Here is a 16,277-nt window from a genome sequence, read left to right as displayed (position 1 = left end):
TTCTTTCATTTTTCTTTCCTTCTCTGTTTTCTTTCTTTATTAACATTGTGTTGCCTTCTTTCTTTTCTTCTTTTGACTTCTTTCCATCTTCTCTCTTTTCTTCTTTTTGCCTCCCTCCCTTCCTTTTTGCCTTCCCTCCTTTTTTGCCTGCCTGGCTCCCTTTTTCCTTCCTTTCTTCCCTTTTTGCTCAAAGGTGAGGCTACCAGCCATGCCAGACAGATTTTTTAGGTCTGTGTTAGCCAAGACCTTTTGATTTTACTATAAGTATGTAAAACAAGTTACTGATAGGGTTTCAGACTTCATCCATTAGCCTATGATGGTGTCATTCACATAATTTTCCACCCAGTCCATCATGCATCAAGGGGCAAAGTTAGCCCACTTCAAGTTTTGCGAAAATCATGACAAAACAAGAATTGCCAAAAGGCTGGCAGCCTACGCCAGACCTATTGCTTTGCCAGGGAGTCATTGATAAGGGTTGGGATTATGTTATGTCCACTCCTACTTCTTGGTTTTGGTCTTGTGGATGAGGTGGCATCACCTGATAGGTAAATGACTGGGACAAGGATGTTAGAATGATTGCCATTTTACAGGGTTGGAGGCAAATGGTTTGTGAATACACAAACTATATTGGTATGCAGCCACTTTCAAATCATCTGTGCCATAGATGCCAATCCGCATGTACAGGAGTAGATTTATTCGCTCAGAATCCTCTGTATGAGTAGCTATTTGCACGGATGTCTAAGGCAAACTTAAACAAGCAACTAGATTTGTGAACCAGTCACCTCATGTTTGAGTTCTGCTATTTCTGAATTGTGTTGTTTTATATTGCACAAGCTCAGCCCAAGTGCATTGGAGCGCTTTACTTTCATGATTTACATTTCACGACTTCAGATTCATTTTTGTATTTATTTATTTTGGGCGGGGCATGGAGAAATTGTGGAAATGCCCAGAACCCCAGGAAATTGAGCCTACTCCGGGACTTGATTCTGACTCATCCATTCCAAAGTCTGCAGATTTGGCCCTAGGGCTACATCCACTCCTGTTACATACAATTCACAAATGTGGTATCAATGTGTAGAGGTATTTTTCCTTACACACTCGACCTCTATTCTATTCAGCATTTAGCAACTGGAACAAATGCACTGAATGTTTTTTTTTGTTTAGATCTCAAACCTAATCACAGTAAGCACTGAACTAGCCACAGCAGGGCATAACCACAGCATAAAACGCTTAAACATCTCGTTTGGAGTAGTAAGCACTCTATAGATGCAATACAAGGCCATGTTATTGCTGCTCCCGAAGCTGTGCACAGCTGCACGCCCAGTGATTCACACCTTGAGAAACTGACGTCTATGACAAGTGGCGTGGAAATAGAAAGAGGACTGAACCGGGTGTGTTTGACAAGTAGCATTGAAACAGACGAGGGACTATTCAGCCTTAGTGTTGACACCTGCTGAAGTATTGAGCAACCAAATCATCGGAAGTGCTTCCGCGGGTCCACTATGTCGCTGGCAAGTTAATTGCTGCGAGTACATCGATTCAAGAAGCTCCTAAATCAAAAAGGACAATTTACAAGGTGGGCCAGACAAGATAGTTATATCAAAAGCTAGATACCATTGAGTGCGTAAAAAAATTAATGACAACGAATCTGGTATATTAAACTGGACATGTATCTGGGGCAGTGTTTTTATTTACATACATCTATTTATATAAAATGTAGGTTATTTTTAAGAAACGCAGAGATGTCGTGAACACCTTCGTTGTAGCACTGTCATAACACGGCTGCCGTGGGATGGCCGCGCTTCTTGACGGCTGAAGAGGCGCCGCTTCCAGGGTTGACTCGTAAATAACCCCATTTAAACATGGCCGCTGAGTCCTACCACCCACTGTTCTTTTTTTCAATGTCACGATGTGCTCCTGAAATTGAATAGAAAAAAAGAGCTGTGTTACCACATGGAAACAAAAAAAAACAAGTAATGCCATAAAAACGACACATATACAAACTTGCGTTATTGGTCATTTTGCTTCAGTATTAAAACGTGAAATGAAGAAGTCTGGATTATGATTTGTAAAACACATTTCCAATACAGAGAATAAACACTTAAACGCCATCGTAAGTAAGAAGTTATATTTGCTATAAACATATATACATATTTTGTATCTTTCCGCGGCTTCGCTATGAGCCCCACCGGTTTTTCTCCCTTCTAAGATGGCCGCCGGGTTGGAGCTTCCCTCCCCGAGTCTCCGAGCGCTCGCGTGCGGATGTCCTTCTTCTCTGTCCGCGGCGTAGCGGTGCAGGATCAGAAGTAGCGGGTATGGCTGCGGCTGAGTGATAACGGGTTCAGGGTAGAGACCGAGCGAGGCCGAGGCCCCGCCACCGCCCCGGGCACCATGTCTGCCAGCGCCGTGTACGTGCTGGACCTGAAGGGGAAGGTAAGAGCCCCCCGCGGACGGGTGTGGGCTGTGCAGCTGCTGCAGTGATGTGCTGGGGCCTGAGGGCAGGGGCTGCGGGGCTCAGTATTTTTTGAGGGGGTTTGAGGAGTAGAGAGAGATATAAGGGAGAGCTGAGGGAAGGGCCCAGAGCTGTCTGTGGGCATGTGTTAGAGGGGTGGGGTTCCTCTGGGGTCTAGGGCCTCTGTGGTTTGTAATTGTATTTTTATAGCGCCTGTTACTCCTGACGAGCCTATGAAGCGCTTTACGGACCTCTACTCCGGAACGCAGGGTTAGTGGTTAATCCAGTAATTCTCAACCCTTTTTGAAATTATTTTTGATAATATGTGGTAATTCAGAACCCTCTGTAATTATCCATACAGTGACATATGTCTACTGTGAAGTGCTCCAGCAACTCTGGGTGATGTCCAGTCTATATAAAAAAAGCATAAATATCTTTGGGGCCTTCACAGTTGGAGGGTCATCGTAAAATACGTCACGCCTGCTGGCCCTCAGGCATGTAAACCGTTCATCCATCACTCCCCTTTTGGGGCAGGTTGCCCCAGGTGAGGCGGGGACAACAAGAATTCATTAAAAAATATTGACTTTTCATTTACACGTACTTTGGCAGGCGAATGAAAGAGAAAGTTTTCTCATTGACCTTTGTTAGGATCAGGCAGCCCCGGGGCATTTTTTATGCAAATGTAAAGAACCTTAAGTGCGGGACGGCCTTAACAAAGTGTATTTTCTGACGTTTTTACATTTCTGGATAGAGCTAATCATATAACTTAAATCTGTGGTATATGCTCGCCTTGTCCATTATGTTGGCATAACACATAGGACTTACATGAGCATATGTTTTTTTCCATCACCTCTTCTTCGTTTCTCTGAATGCAAGTGGCAAGCGCTATCATTACTAGGATTTGTTTTCATCTGACAAATTGTTATGGCCTAGAATAAGAGATATTTCATGAGAACAGAACGTTTGAACTATTGCCATGTGTTCTCCGCTAAGAAAGGGTGAGGTGTGTGGGATAAACTTTAGAAGCTCTTTAAAGGCTTGATAAGCTAATTCCTTGGTTAGTGTGTACTAGTGCTTAGATAACCTTTTGCATATTACACACTATGCACGTGTTACACTGATGTTTGCATAACCAGTTCTGTGCTTGTTTCTGTTATATTGCAACACGCTTAATGATTTCTAAATATCCACAGTCGCTTGAGTTGAGGATTGTAACACACACTAACATCCACTGTGGAATTGGGCTATATAGTAATTATAAACCCTTTATCATAAGACAGTGCTGGAAAGTGTTAGTGTATTTTTCATCTGCAGTTGTATGTCTTCGTAATGCCGCCTGAAATTTAGATAGTGCTTTTTTGAATATTTTCAGGTTTTCTCAGTGACGTTATCCGGGGTGACTAATTTATGATGGATCTGTTCAATATTTTTTACTTACTTTTTCTGTTGGCTTTTGTTGTCATTTTGTATCTGTGCTTACTTGCTAGCTTTTATGTCTGGCTTATGTGCATTAGTGGGCCCTAAGACTTTGTAGTTTTTTTCTTATTCCACCGTAGTGGTTGGTTGAACTACATTACTTTGGCAAATGTTGTGAAGCAGACATTGCAGACACTGCTGCCGGGCTGGGACTATGTCCCCCAGCAACCTCCTTGCAGACCAGCAGGAGGGGCGAGCCATCCTCTTTTAAGTGCCTTGTTGCTTCCGTGGCGCAGGTTGCGCATACCGAGCCCATCTTTGCCCATCCTCAACAGGAAGAGACAGGGCCTCTTCTCTGGCTCTGTTGGGTAGTGCTACCCCTTACATTGTAAGGTAGGGCCTTCTGCGTGGGTTTGTTGAAACTACAGTACAGTCTTATTCAAAGTTCTATTCAATTTTTATTCACACAAGGGCCATGGGAAAGAGAAATGCCTTTGAATTAAACTGCGGGAAAGATACTTCACTTGAGCTTGTACCATCGATTACAAACTATTTGTCCTCTGTAATATGCGCTATCAATTCCAAGATTGGTTTGGTCAAGAAAAGGATCATCGCCGCTAGGCACCGCTCTGTTCACTACTCACCCAGTAACTCGGGAAGTCCTGACCCCTTAATTCATTCCAAGGTGATGTCTCAACAGAGAAGTTACATCAATAATATTTGCCTAGGAGGGCCTGCTGATCACGTAAAGGGCCAGTTAAACAACCCATGCATGGCTTCGAATACCTCACCGGAGAAGTTATTGCTGATATCCCCCCCATCTAAAAATTTTTTTTGCAAAACATCTAGTCTCCGCCAAGGTGGAAAATTTCATCTAAAACTTCAACTGAATTAAAGCCCACACTGAAGTCAGGCTGCCCTTCGACTACCATTGTTCACACAGCCGAGAGCTCGAAACCCTATCTGTGATCTCCTTAATACCATTGTTAAGGATCAGTACAATGGACTGATGGTTAAACTGCAGTCTATGTAGGACAGTTTTCATTCCAAAATCTTTTTACTTGCAAGTCTATCAAGGGTGGGGACATTTTTGGCCTCTACTCAACATCTTCATGTTCAGTCACCTCCAGTTGAGGCTCCTAGGCCAACTCCGGTTACCTCATCTTTGTGGCCCGCCAGCCTACATGTGAAGGACAACTCTTTCCCAGGAGTCGGTGGCCCCTCCAGTTGACGACTGCCATTAAAAGCTTTTACACATGCAATGCAGTTCATGCTAGTTCTAGCTCTGCCAAGCCTCGTAATTATCAGCGGCCCCTTTTGCCTGAAGTCAGACCTTAATCTTCTTCTGAAGATCACCTGTCATGCCTACCTCGACCCCCAGAGTGTACCCCTTTTTGTTATCATTCTAGACCAAGTCCCACCCTTGCACCCAAATAAGAGCGAATCCTGGTTAAACCTAGAACATAATCCATTGCCTAAAGGCAAACTCAGGTTGTCCGGATGACCTCTTCAACAAGATGCTGACAGTAAGGATAGTGTCATTGGTGGGCCACTTTAGACAACTGTGTTGTAAATTTTAGAAGACCTTTTTTTGATGGGCAAATTACTCAACGCCTTAAAACTTTAGGCAGGTGCTCCTGGAAGAATCCGAGCCCTACCTTTTAGGGTTTCTTTCACAAGCCTGCCCATCACCAGGCAACCAATAGAAGCAACTATGCTGAGAGACCAAGTTTGTCTGTTACCCGTGTCCCCACTATTATTGTAAGCATTTGCTTTCCCGCCCTCTGCGTAATTTCCAGGACATTGATTGCCATTTTAAGGTGACTTAGTGCCCAATCCCCTCCCTTTGACATCTGAGCCTAAAGTTATTAGGTCCCCCACCTTTTTCGGCTACAGATGACTGGCTCTTGCTTTTGCAGGGGACTTTCCAAAATGGAATAGATAAAACAATGTTTTTCTCTTACTCCATGCCCTACAATCTATCTTGGAACGTTGCAGGGATTTGCTCCAAACTGTCTGAGGACTGGAGCTCTTTTATAAAAGATTTTGAACTCCTTTATCTACAAGAAACATGGGCCGCAGGGAACTTTCACGTGGATGTCTTTCAGTCATTTTGTACTCCAGCGATTCCATCTTCCTCTGGGAGGGCAAAGGGCAGTTTGTCTATTTTGATTTATGTAAACCTTTCTCGCCTTAAAGTAAAGTTCTTGTGTACATCGCCCTGGTTCCAGTATTGAGTTTGTCTGATGTAGGCATAGTTAATTAGATGATTATTTGGCCATCAGTCTGCTAAAGTCTTGCATATGCTGGATGCACATGATACTAACTTGAATTGTAATAGGCGTGTTTGTTGCATACAGTGTGACTTCAGTTGTACTTTGTGGCCTTTTAATGGGTCTCAGTTTGTGGCTTGGAGGTCTTGACTGACCAGGAGTAAGCGAAAAGAAGTAGGGAAGAGGCACTGAGCGGGAAAGTAAAGAAAGAGGAGAAATAGAACATCTCTATAAAGTATAAGTAAACAATACCTCCAACATGTCTGGTACATCTTACATCTTACATGATCATGGTCAAAAACAACAGATTGTTCCAGTATAAGGCTAACGCTAAAACAGAGTTTGGCTGGGATAGCAAAGCAGGCAAATCTTGGTGGGGTTTGGGCAGTTGGCGAGGGGGGAATGGGCCACAGGACTTCTGAGCGTATCGAGGGGTAAGCCAAAAGGATGCTGGCACGCTTTGTATCTGGAAAAGGTGTAATGCTCTGGTCCACGTGGGGCAGGAGAAAAGTGAGTGGCCATAGGACAGGAAGTGTACCAAGGGACCCCAAATGTATTCAAAACCCACCCTGGTATCTTCAAGGATATCAGACATGCCTTTCATAGTTTTTGCTTGCCAGAGTCGTGCGTGCCCTTGTACAGTAGAAGGCGCCTCTGGTTTCTTCCACATGGCAGCTAGAGCCATCTTAGCTGCTCCCACGCAGCTAAGCCACAGGTCTCCCAGGGTTTGTAGTTTGAGTGAGGGGTCACAAAGCCCTAGTAGGATAATTTCAGGAGTGTAGGGCATAGGATAGCCAAGAATCTCCTTAATTTTGGCTAGCATTTCAGCCCAGTAGGTCGTAATAGTCGGACAGTCCCACCAACTGTGACAGAGGTCTCCCTGTAGACCACAGCCCCAGCAAAATAAGTCTGAGATATTGGGAAATAATTTCTGAAGTTTGACTGGGTAAAGTTACCAGTCATAGAGAACTTTGTAGTGAACTTCTTGGAGACCTAGTGAGTGATTATACTTAAAAATATCCCCCTAGAGTGTCTGCCATTGCTTAACTGTAATTGAGATTGACAGGGTGTGTTCCCAAAAAGAAATGTAAGGATGCATGTAGGCATGTCGTGTTGACATCATTAATGTACACAAAAAGGAAATATTCCCCCCCGAAGTGGAGCCCGCCTGTCTCACAAATCTCTCAATAGGAAGCAGGGCCCTAGTGGTTGCAAGGCAAAGTGTGAGTTGTGTGAACCAATGTTTCATTTGCGTATATCAAAAGAGCTCATAAGGGGAAGATTGAAATTTCTGCAACAGTTTTCGAATGTTAATATATCACTCCCATGGAATAGATCAGAAATCAACAGACAGCCGTCCACCTGCCAACGGTCAAATAGTCCAGGGTTGAGTGCTGGTGGGAAGTCCACATTGTCATGGATAGGCGTGTATGGAGAGGGGAAGGTGGCAATGCTGTATGACTTAATCACCTTATCCCACACGTTCAGTGTGGTTGCGGTCAGAGTGGTAGACATTAGCGAGATGTGCATTTTTGGGTTTCCACAGGATAGCCCAGATTGTTCTGCCCACCACCGCTCGATCCATGTGGACCCACAATTTATCTGATTCCCAACTGGACCTTTCCAAGATTACTCTTAGTTGGGTTGCTTTGTAGTAAGAGTCAAGGCAAGGTAGGGCCTGGCCGCCGGCCTCTTTGAGGAGTGTCAATAACTTATGGGAGAGGCGGGCTCTGCGATCTTGCCATAGAAAGCTGGTTATTAGAATATGAGTGGTTGAGAAGAATTCTTTGTATGGTTTGATAGGGAGTCCTTGAAAAAGACACAAAATATGCATTAGTATTGTCATTTTGACTGCATGAATACGCTCCAGCCAAGATAAGTGTAACGGGGCCCAGCGCTTGAAGTCGAGCCGTAATTGTCGAAGCAAGGGTCGATAATTAGCCACATATGTCAGTCCGTTTAGGAGTAATTTTTATGCCTAGATATGTGATCTCTTTTTGCACCCATTAGAAAAGGAAATAGTCCACTAACTCCTTTATTTGTTTTAGGGAATAGTCAAATTCAGCATGTAAGATTTTTGGAGGTTGACTTTGAAACCTGCAACTGATTTGGACTGCTGGAGAGAGTCTTGGGTGGCTAGTACAGATGTACTAGGGGATGTAATAGTTTAAAAGGACGTTATCGGCAAATAGAGATATTTTATGTTCATCCAGGCCAAATTGGAGACCCGATTATAGAGGCTGAGGCTCGTATCTTAACTGCAAATGGTTCTATCCTAAGTGCAAAGAGTTGTGGCGACTGGGGGCATCCCTGCCGCGTTCCTCCAATCTGCTCAAAGTAGTCAGAGACCGAGCCGTTCACGAGCACCCGAGAACAACGGCATGCAAAATTAGCTTAGATCATGGAAAAAGCGCCCTTCAAACCCAAAATCCAGTCTACTAGGTCAAATGCCTTTTCGGCATCAAGTGGTAATAAAAGTGTCAGGCCTTTAATTTTTTATTTTTGGCCTTTTCTATTGGGTGGATTGGCAGATGCAGGTTGTCATGGGTTGTCCTACCTTTAATAAAGCCAGATTGGTCCTGTTGTATTAACGCTGGCATAATATCCTCCAACCTGGTGGCCAGTATTTTAGTAGAGAGCTTAGCGTCATGGTTTAATAAAGCTATTGGACAGTAGGAAGAACAGGCATGAGGGTTCTCCCCGGTCTTAGGAATGATTGTTATAAGAGCTTTGTCCATTTGAGGGAGTGACTGCATGAGAGTCTGTATATGGTCCAATAGCGCTGTCAGGTGGGGAACGAGGTCGGAACTAAAGGACTCGTAAAAGTGTGCATTCAAACTATCTGCGCCAGGTGCTCTGTGGAGTTTAAGTGTGGCAATAGCAACTATTACCTCTTCTCTGGTAATAGGCTTATCAAGCATCTCCTGGATCTTTCGGAGAGATCTGCAGGAGGGAGACCTCATCTAGGTATGCTCTTTGGTTGTTGTCATTAGTAGGGTCTATGGTGTAAAGTAGTTTATAAAAGTTTCTGAACATATCCGCTCTAGCCTTTTCAGATGTGTGTGTCACCCCGGCATCACCGTGGATCGGGGGGATGTATTGTTTCTTGTATAATCCTTTAACTGGTGTACTAATAAGGAGCCTACTTTATTGCCCTGTTCATAGGTAGTCTTTTTAAGATGTAGGTGTCAACTCAGCCCTCTTGGCATAAATGACTTTGAGTTTGCCCCTCAGAGCATTCACCTGTCTCTGAAGGGGTAGGATCGGAGTTGCTTTATGTGCAGTTTCTGTTTGAAAAGGTTAAGATTCCAATAATAGCCTCTCTTTAGTTTTTTTTGTTGTCAATGTGGAAAGTAGAAATATACATTTTCCCTTTAGGGTAGATTGGAAAGCATCCCAGTTTGTGGAGTGGGATGTCTTAAGGCTTATTCAGGGCAAAAAAGTATTTTATTGTCTTACATATTTCAGTTCTAGCAGATTGATCCCTCCTTAAAACATTGGGGGAAAACCACCTACATTAGCCATTGTGTATTGTTTGCCCGTTGAGGACCACCTCTAACAGGGCATGGTCTGGGAGAACTATGGGGTATGTGGTGGCACTCCGGATAGCTAGCTTTAGGGTTTGGCTAGTGAATGTATGATCAATTCTAAAATAGGTGCAGTGAGTATGCGAGAATAAAGTAGTGGGATTGGTGGTCTGCCATGCATCAATTAACCCCAGTTGGTGGAGTGTGGATTTCACAGCTTTAGAAAATGTGTACTGGGTCTTATGTTGATAAGAGCAGTCTAGGGGAGGGTCCCATATGAGGTTAAATCCTCCCATTAATACTATATCCCCTTCTGCGAAGCTCCCAGTACTGAAAGGAATGATCAAAGGAATTCAGTCTGATTCGTGTTTTGAGCATATAATGTAGTAATGATGCATTGACGACCATATAAGAACCCCTTAACCATCACGTATTGGCCTTCGCGATCACTTTTACTGCCACTTTTAGTGGTTTGGAATCGCAGGGAAGAGTGAAAGAAAAGAGCTACACAATTATGTTTAGTGGTAGCGGAGGATTTTAAGCTCTGGGGATAAGTTTTGTGGCGCAACCTATAGTGTTCACTTCACCTCAGGTGGGTTGCTTGGAGAGCTGGTATATCGAAGAATCTGTCAAGGATGTATTTCCAAAGCTGCTGGCGCTTATAAGGGGATGTGAGACCCTTGACGTTCCAAGTTAGAGTATTAAGCTCCATGAATATCCTAAGCAACTGGAGGTCTAAAGGAACTCATGCGATAAGAGTGGTGTTCAGAATAGGTTGGCTCCCTTCTCTGTGTAAAGTGTCCCCCAGATCTCTCAAAGGTTTCTTTCCCGACTCATCCCTCTCTCCAAGTGTCTTCGTCCATCCAAACAACAAGTCAAGAGTCAACAGGCATAAACAGTGAAACTGAAAAAGTAAACGTCCCTTATACGAATTACCATAAGATAGAAAAATACAGCGACTAGGTGCGTGGAACAGGCACCCACCGTCCACCCCAAAGCCCGCCATCTTCATACGTTGAAAGGGGAGTGATTGATGTGTAGGGTGAGCCCAGGATCCCTGTCAGGCAGGGACAGGGACAGGGCAGCAGGCCCTGAGCAGGTGTCCCACAGCAGTGTTCTTTTGTTTTGTCTAAAGTCTCATCGGCAGAAGAAACTACAGATGAATGCGCTAGAAGTGGCTCCTACTTCACATACACCGCCTTTCCAGAGTCAGGTGAAGGAGTGTTAGTAAATGGCTTAATCTCTTACTGTTGCATCGTCCTCCACTGTGAGGTTGCCACGATCCTGAGAGGGACTCTGTGTCTAAAACTGGAGGTCAACTTCTGGCTAACCCATTGGGGCCTTGGTGTTCTGATAATGTGAGCCCCAGTAAGGCAGCCACGTCTTCCACAGCTGTGAAGTAGTGAGCTTTATTGTGTAGTTCAAAAGCGATACAATACGGGTATGTACATCTATTTTTAACCTGGGTTTTCCGTAAGGCCTCTGCTACAGGTCTGAACTGCAGTCAGCGCTTCAATGTGGCGGGGTGATATCCTGTAAGGAGATCTCTTCCTTTTTCTGAGCAGCCTGGAGGATCAATTCTTAAGCTTTGGAAGAGTGCATCTTAGCTAATATATCTCTGGGCCTTTTGCTCTTCCCCATTTGCTGAGGGCCTACACAGTGCACTAGCTCAATTCACAGTTCTTGTTGGCCTTCTCCCACTAGTTCTGAAAATAGGCCAGTGATGAAGGCTTCTAGGGCTGGGCCTTCCGTTCCCTCTGACAGACCTCGTATGAGAATATTATCTCTCCGGGACCTCTTTCTCAAGGCTTCACATATAAGAATATTTGCTTTCAGTTGTGAGTGCAGACTTTCTGAGACCACATTTATAGGGTCCAGTTGTTGTTCCATCTCCTGATATTTAGTTTAAAGGTCCAGTATGCATGTACCCACAGAGCCGAAATCAGACTGGAGGGAGGTCAGGCAGGAATTAAATTCTATCTTGAAGGCATCAAAAGAAGCTGCAATGTTAGCTTTTAGTTCCCCCTGTAGCTCACTCTTAAATGCTTGGAGAGATGAGAGGCAGTCATCTTTAGTCAAGACCTTTGTAGAGTCTGAGAGGTTGGAAGGATCAGAGGCTGGTCACAAGGTGGGAGCAAAGTAGTTGGACTCCCTATTGTTCATCTTTTTTTGTTTGTTTTTGAGGCATTAAGGTGTTTGGGGTTAGGTGAGCCTGTGGCCGCAGGGTGGCATGGAGAGCAGACAATCTTCAAGGGTTACCCGTGTCGCTCTGTGCTGAAATCAAATGACCAGGAGTTTCAATTGCAGATCCTTCCTGGTCTGTCACAGAAGGATAAGTGCTCTAGTAGCCCAAGTACCTTGAAGTTCTGCTCAAGCAGGGCCGCCCACAGTCGGCCACATCACTAGGGTCTAAAGTGCTTCTGTGGGTAGGTCCTGTCGCCCCTATATTGTCGCCGCTCTGTCTGCTCAAAGGATTGAAGACAGGAAGGGGAAGGCATCACTGGTGTCGCTGGCTCTATCTGTAGAGCACCCGTGGCGGTTCACGGAGCTGTGCTGCCGCCATGTTGATGTATGCTGCTCTGGACGGGGGTCTGACAAACAAGTTGTTTATGGTCGCCGAAGTGGCGGAAAAACAGATTCCTGGCACTTCATCAAATGCAGTCACTCAAGCCCACAATGACCCATGCCCCAAGGTCAGGGAAGGTGTTGGATAGTGTCAAGCTGCGAGGTTGGTGAGCCGAGCCTCCCTGAATAACATTCAGTCAGCCATGATGGTTGGCCACACCCCTCGAGTTGACCCATTTTTAACATACATTGTACGAGGATGCCTTTAACAAGATGGTTTTTAATAGTGACCTTCTCTTGATTTCGAAAGACTACATTTCCATAAATCAGAATATAGAATAAAAATGTTTCTAGCATTCGCGTCAAGAATTTTTCAATTCTATTGAGGACACGGAGGTGAGGATTATGCTTCTCTTTCTTCACTTTTTTATTTCTTAGCAGCCAATTAGACGCAAGTTAAATAAACACTACGTAGCCCATGAATCAAGTTTATCATCTGACGAACTGTAGAGCCCCGGCCCTACATAACATTCTAAGTACATTAAAATATCCTATTTGCACGAAGCAAAACCGGTAACGGTCCCAACCTGCACTGCAGGAATAACCATCAAACAGGAAAAAAAAGTTGCAAGTCCATCAACATAGACTCCAGAATGGAACTCAAAGGAGATCTGTACCACCTTGTCAGCTGGAAGGCGAGCAACTAGGCGGAACTCGGGCACGTAGCTCTTGAAGCATCACATACTATGTCATAGTCATCTGTTGTCATTTCCTAAGGAGGAACCAACGACTGACCCATAAAAACTGCTCCGAACTAAGGAAACAATGCACATGTAATCAACAGGGAGGGAAGCACCATATGCTTCAACATTAGCAGTAATAATCCGTAAGCAACAGGATAATAAATTGATAATACAAACACACCACAGTAATATATGAAAACCATTGTACAGGTGGGATAATCCTCGCCTCTGTCTCCTTAATAGAATTGAAAAAGTTTTGAGGTGAATACTAGAAATTGTTTTATTCTGTCAGGTCCAGAGGCTCGGAAAATGCTTGTTTGAAGCTGTTCCACCATGACTGAAGCAATATATAAGATAGGTTAACAATGAACTGACTTAAACGTAGACTCAAACGACCATTCAGCCGCTCTTAAAATGTCCTCCAAATAGGAACCTAAAACAAAGGACTTGGATGCCATGGCTCCTCTCGCAGAGTGGGTGCCAAATTTAGAAGCATCAGTACCTGCCTAATTCAAGAGCCATCGCATTCACCTAGCTAGAGTAGCTGATGTGACAAGATGAACAGGTTTTTGTAAGGCAGTTAGTAATTGGCCCTCCATATTAGTTTGAAACTCTGCCGTACTCACCTCATACACCTTCAAGCATTGAACCACACAAAGTTTCGGATTATCAGCAAAATTAGGATATGATACCAACCTGACTGCATTACGTCCGTTGAGTGGAGAATGTTGCTCCTCCAGGGGAAACAAAAAAAAAACTATCCGCTAAGTCAAGCGCTCTTACATCTGAGACCCGCTTACATGAAATCGGGCACAAAGGCATGGTAAGCTTGGCAGAGAGCTGCTTTCTAGACTAATATTTGTTTGCCGGCCAGGCTTAAAAAAACGCAACACAACACTCCCTTCCCAGAGAGAAGGGTATTTCGGGCGAGGGGGATTGGACATCTGGATGCCTTTTAAGAGTTTACAAATACTTGGAAGCTCACTCACAGCTTTACCATCCACTGGCAAATGACCAGTGGAAATGGCGAACCTATAATTATTGGCAGACCTGTAGGCTAAGCTAGAGAAGACAAGAAGTTCAAGATCAAACTACGATCCGCTGAAGAGGGATTGGTGTTTTGTGCAGGGCACCGATCACACCATTTGTTTCCAAATGGAAGAATAGCATTTGTGGGTGCTGGAAGACAAGGCCTTTGCAATGAAGTCATTAGAGACCTGCAAAACGCCTGGGAGACTCCATCTCTTCCCTGAAATTTTCCACACTACAAGAGAGGTAACAAGATCAGAGGATGCGTAATTACCACTGGATCCAGACGCAGGTTCCAAAGATGCAGGATCAAGATCATGGTGTGGGGGGGGACACAGCTCATTTCCAGAACTACTGGGAACCAGACTTGAGCTCTCCAAAGAGGATTCACTAGAATCAGATCTGCTCCCTGTCAGCGGGTCTGCGCCAAGACCCTGGATATCATCATGAAGGGAGGGAAGGCATATCCCCCAAAGCGGGGACCAGTCCTGAAGGAACACATCAGTTGCTAAGGCCTTTGGATGCGGATGCCAGCTTAAAAGCATGTTCAGTTGACGGTTGAGGCAGGAAGCAAAGATTTCTGTCTAGAGAGGGGCTCCATTTGAACCTGTAGGACCTGGAATACTTTTGGGCGTAGTCTCCAATCGCTCTAATCCTGAAGATGCCGCAATTGCCAATCCGCCACTAAGTTGTCCTGACCCGGAAGACATTCCACCACCACGAGATCCAGTGCTGGAGACAAAAGTGGCAGAAATCTTTGGCTATCTCCGCCAGGAAACAAGACTTTGTTCAGCCCAGTTTGTTGACATACCTCACTGCGGAGATGTTGTCCATCCGAAGTAGCATGCAACAATCCGACTTGACAAGCGAAAGGCTCCGGATTGCAAAAGAACCTGTAAGGAGCTCCAGAAATTTTATGTGAAGTACAACTTGGACCAGAAACCCCGCCCCCTTCCCTGTGAATACTGGGCTGCATCGAGCTCCCCATCCCCAATGACTGGCATTGGACTCAATCACTATCTCCGGGGAGGTGAGAGATTTTTAGATGTTGGAGAGCCTGTAATAAAGGGGACCTCGGAAAATGGCTTGAATCGACGAGGACACTAGGCCCATCACTCGGGCAGTCGTCAACAAAGATACAGTCTTGTTTGTACAACATTGGTCTCAATCCCCTCTTGATGTTGTAGTTGCAGACTTTCAGAGCGGGGAGGTTCAATTGGGTAAGGAGAGAATCAATTTGAAACCCTAGGAATTCCATTCGCTGTGAAGGAGTAAGTACTGATTTCTGGCTGTTGACAATGAAGCCCAGATCTTGAAGGATTGAGATTGTCCATTATAGGTGGGCGAAAACTAGTTGGGGACATTGAGCCATGATGATGATGTTGTCGAGTTAAATGATCAAACAAACACCCCTGGCTTGAAGATACTCCGCTAATGGGGGCATCACCTTTGTGAAGCTCCAAGGCGCCAAAGAAGGACCAAAAGGAAGGACTTTGCATTTGAAACACTGTTCTTTCCAAAGCAACTGGAGGAAGCGTTGATGAGGAGGGAAATAGGAATAGTCAAGTAAGCATCCTTCAAGTCCTTAGGAACCATCCAGTCCCCTTCCTGAAAGATATCCCGAAATAGATGGATGTCCTCCATTCTGAAGTGACCAGAACCAGGCGGGAGCTGCCGCCTTTCTTGTCCACCAAGAAAATTGGACTGAGATAACCTAGAGGGTGGGGAAAGGATTCTACTATGGCTCCTTTTGAGCAAGAGATTTGAAACTTCTGCAGAGGTGAACTCCAGATCTTGAAGGGAAAAAAATACATTGCAGGGGGAGGGGCGAGTTGTGATTGGAAATCGTAAAACTCCAGCTTGTAGCCTCGGATTGTCTCCAAAACCCGTGCATCATGAGTAATCTTGTGCTAATTGTGAAGGAACAGTTCCGCCCGACCCCCTAAAAAAAGTTAAATTTGAAAAGGAAAATTTGTCTCGCCCATAGACCCCGAGTCCTGGTAGGATGATTGGCTCCCCTTTGATCTGCCTCTGCTGAATCTGCTTTGGCCAGATCGTGGATGGGAGGGGTAGAAGGTAGAGGTGGAGGAGTATCCTCCCTGCTTTGATGATAAAAGCCTCTTTGAGGGCCTTGGTTGAAGCTGCGGCTGAATGCTCGCCTTCCAAAGGGTCTAGCCAGTGAAAAAGTGGGCGGAGGACTTTCTTTATAGAGCCCTGGGCTTTTTCAAGGTTTGCGAATGTGGCCGCAAATTTGGATAGTTCTTTCAGAAAG

General features: G+C 44.8%; 1 protein-coding gene across 2 annotated transcripts in view; it reads left to right on the top strand.

Annotated features, from left to right (window-relative positions):
* The first annotated feature begins 2,284 nt into the window (after nt 1-2,284).
* The window catches only part of LOC138267757 (AP-1 complex subunit mu-1), a 132,612-nt gene continuing 118,619 nt past the window's right edge, over nt 2,285-16,277 (top strand). For both annotated transcript variants that reach the window (XM_069216944.1, XM_069216945.1), the window contains exon 1: nt 2,285-2,433. In XM_069216944.1, coding sequence (XP_069073045.1) covers nt 2,392-2,433 — 42 coding nt within the window. In that variant the 5' untranslated portion in view covers nt 2,285-2,391. The remainder of the gene's footprint in view (nt 2,434-16,277) is intronic.

This window comes from Pleurodeles waltl, chromosome 12, assembly GCF_031143425.1.
Source record: "Pleurodeles waltl isolate 20211129_DDA chromosome 12, aPleWal1.hap1.20221129, whole genome shotgun sequence".
Taxonomy (NCBI): Eukaryota; Metazoa; Chordata; class Amphibia; order Caudata; family Salamandridae; genus Pleurodeles; species Pleurodeles waltl.
Note: the sequence above shows the minus strand (reverse complement) of the source record. Positions and strands in the feature narration are given on the sequence as shown.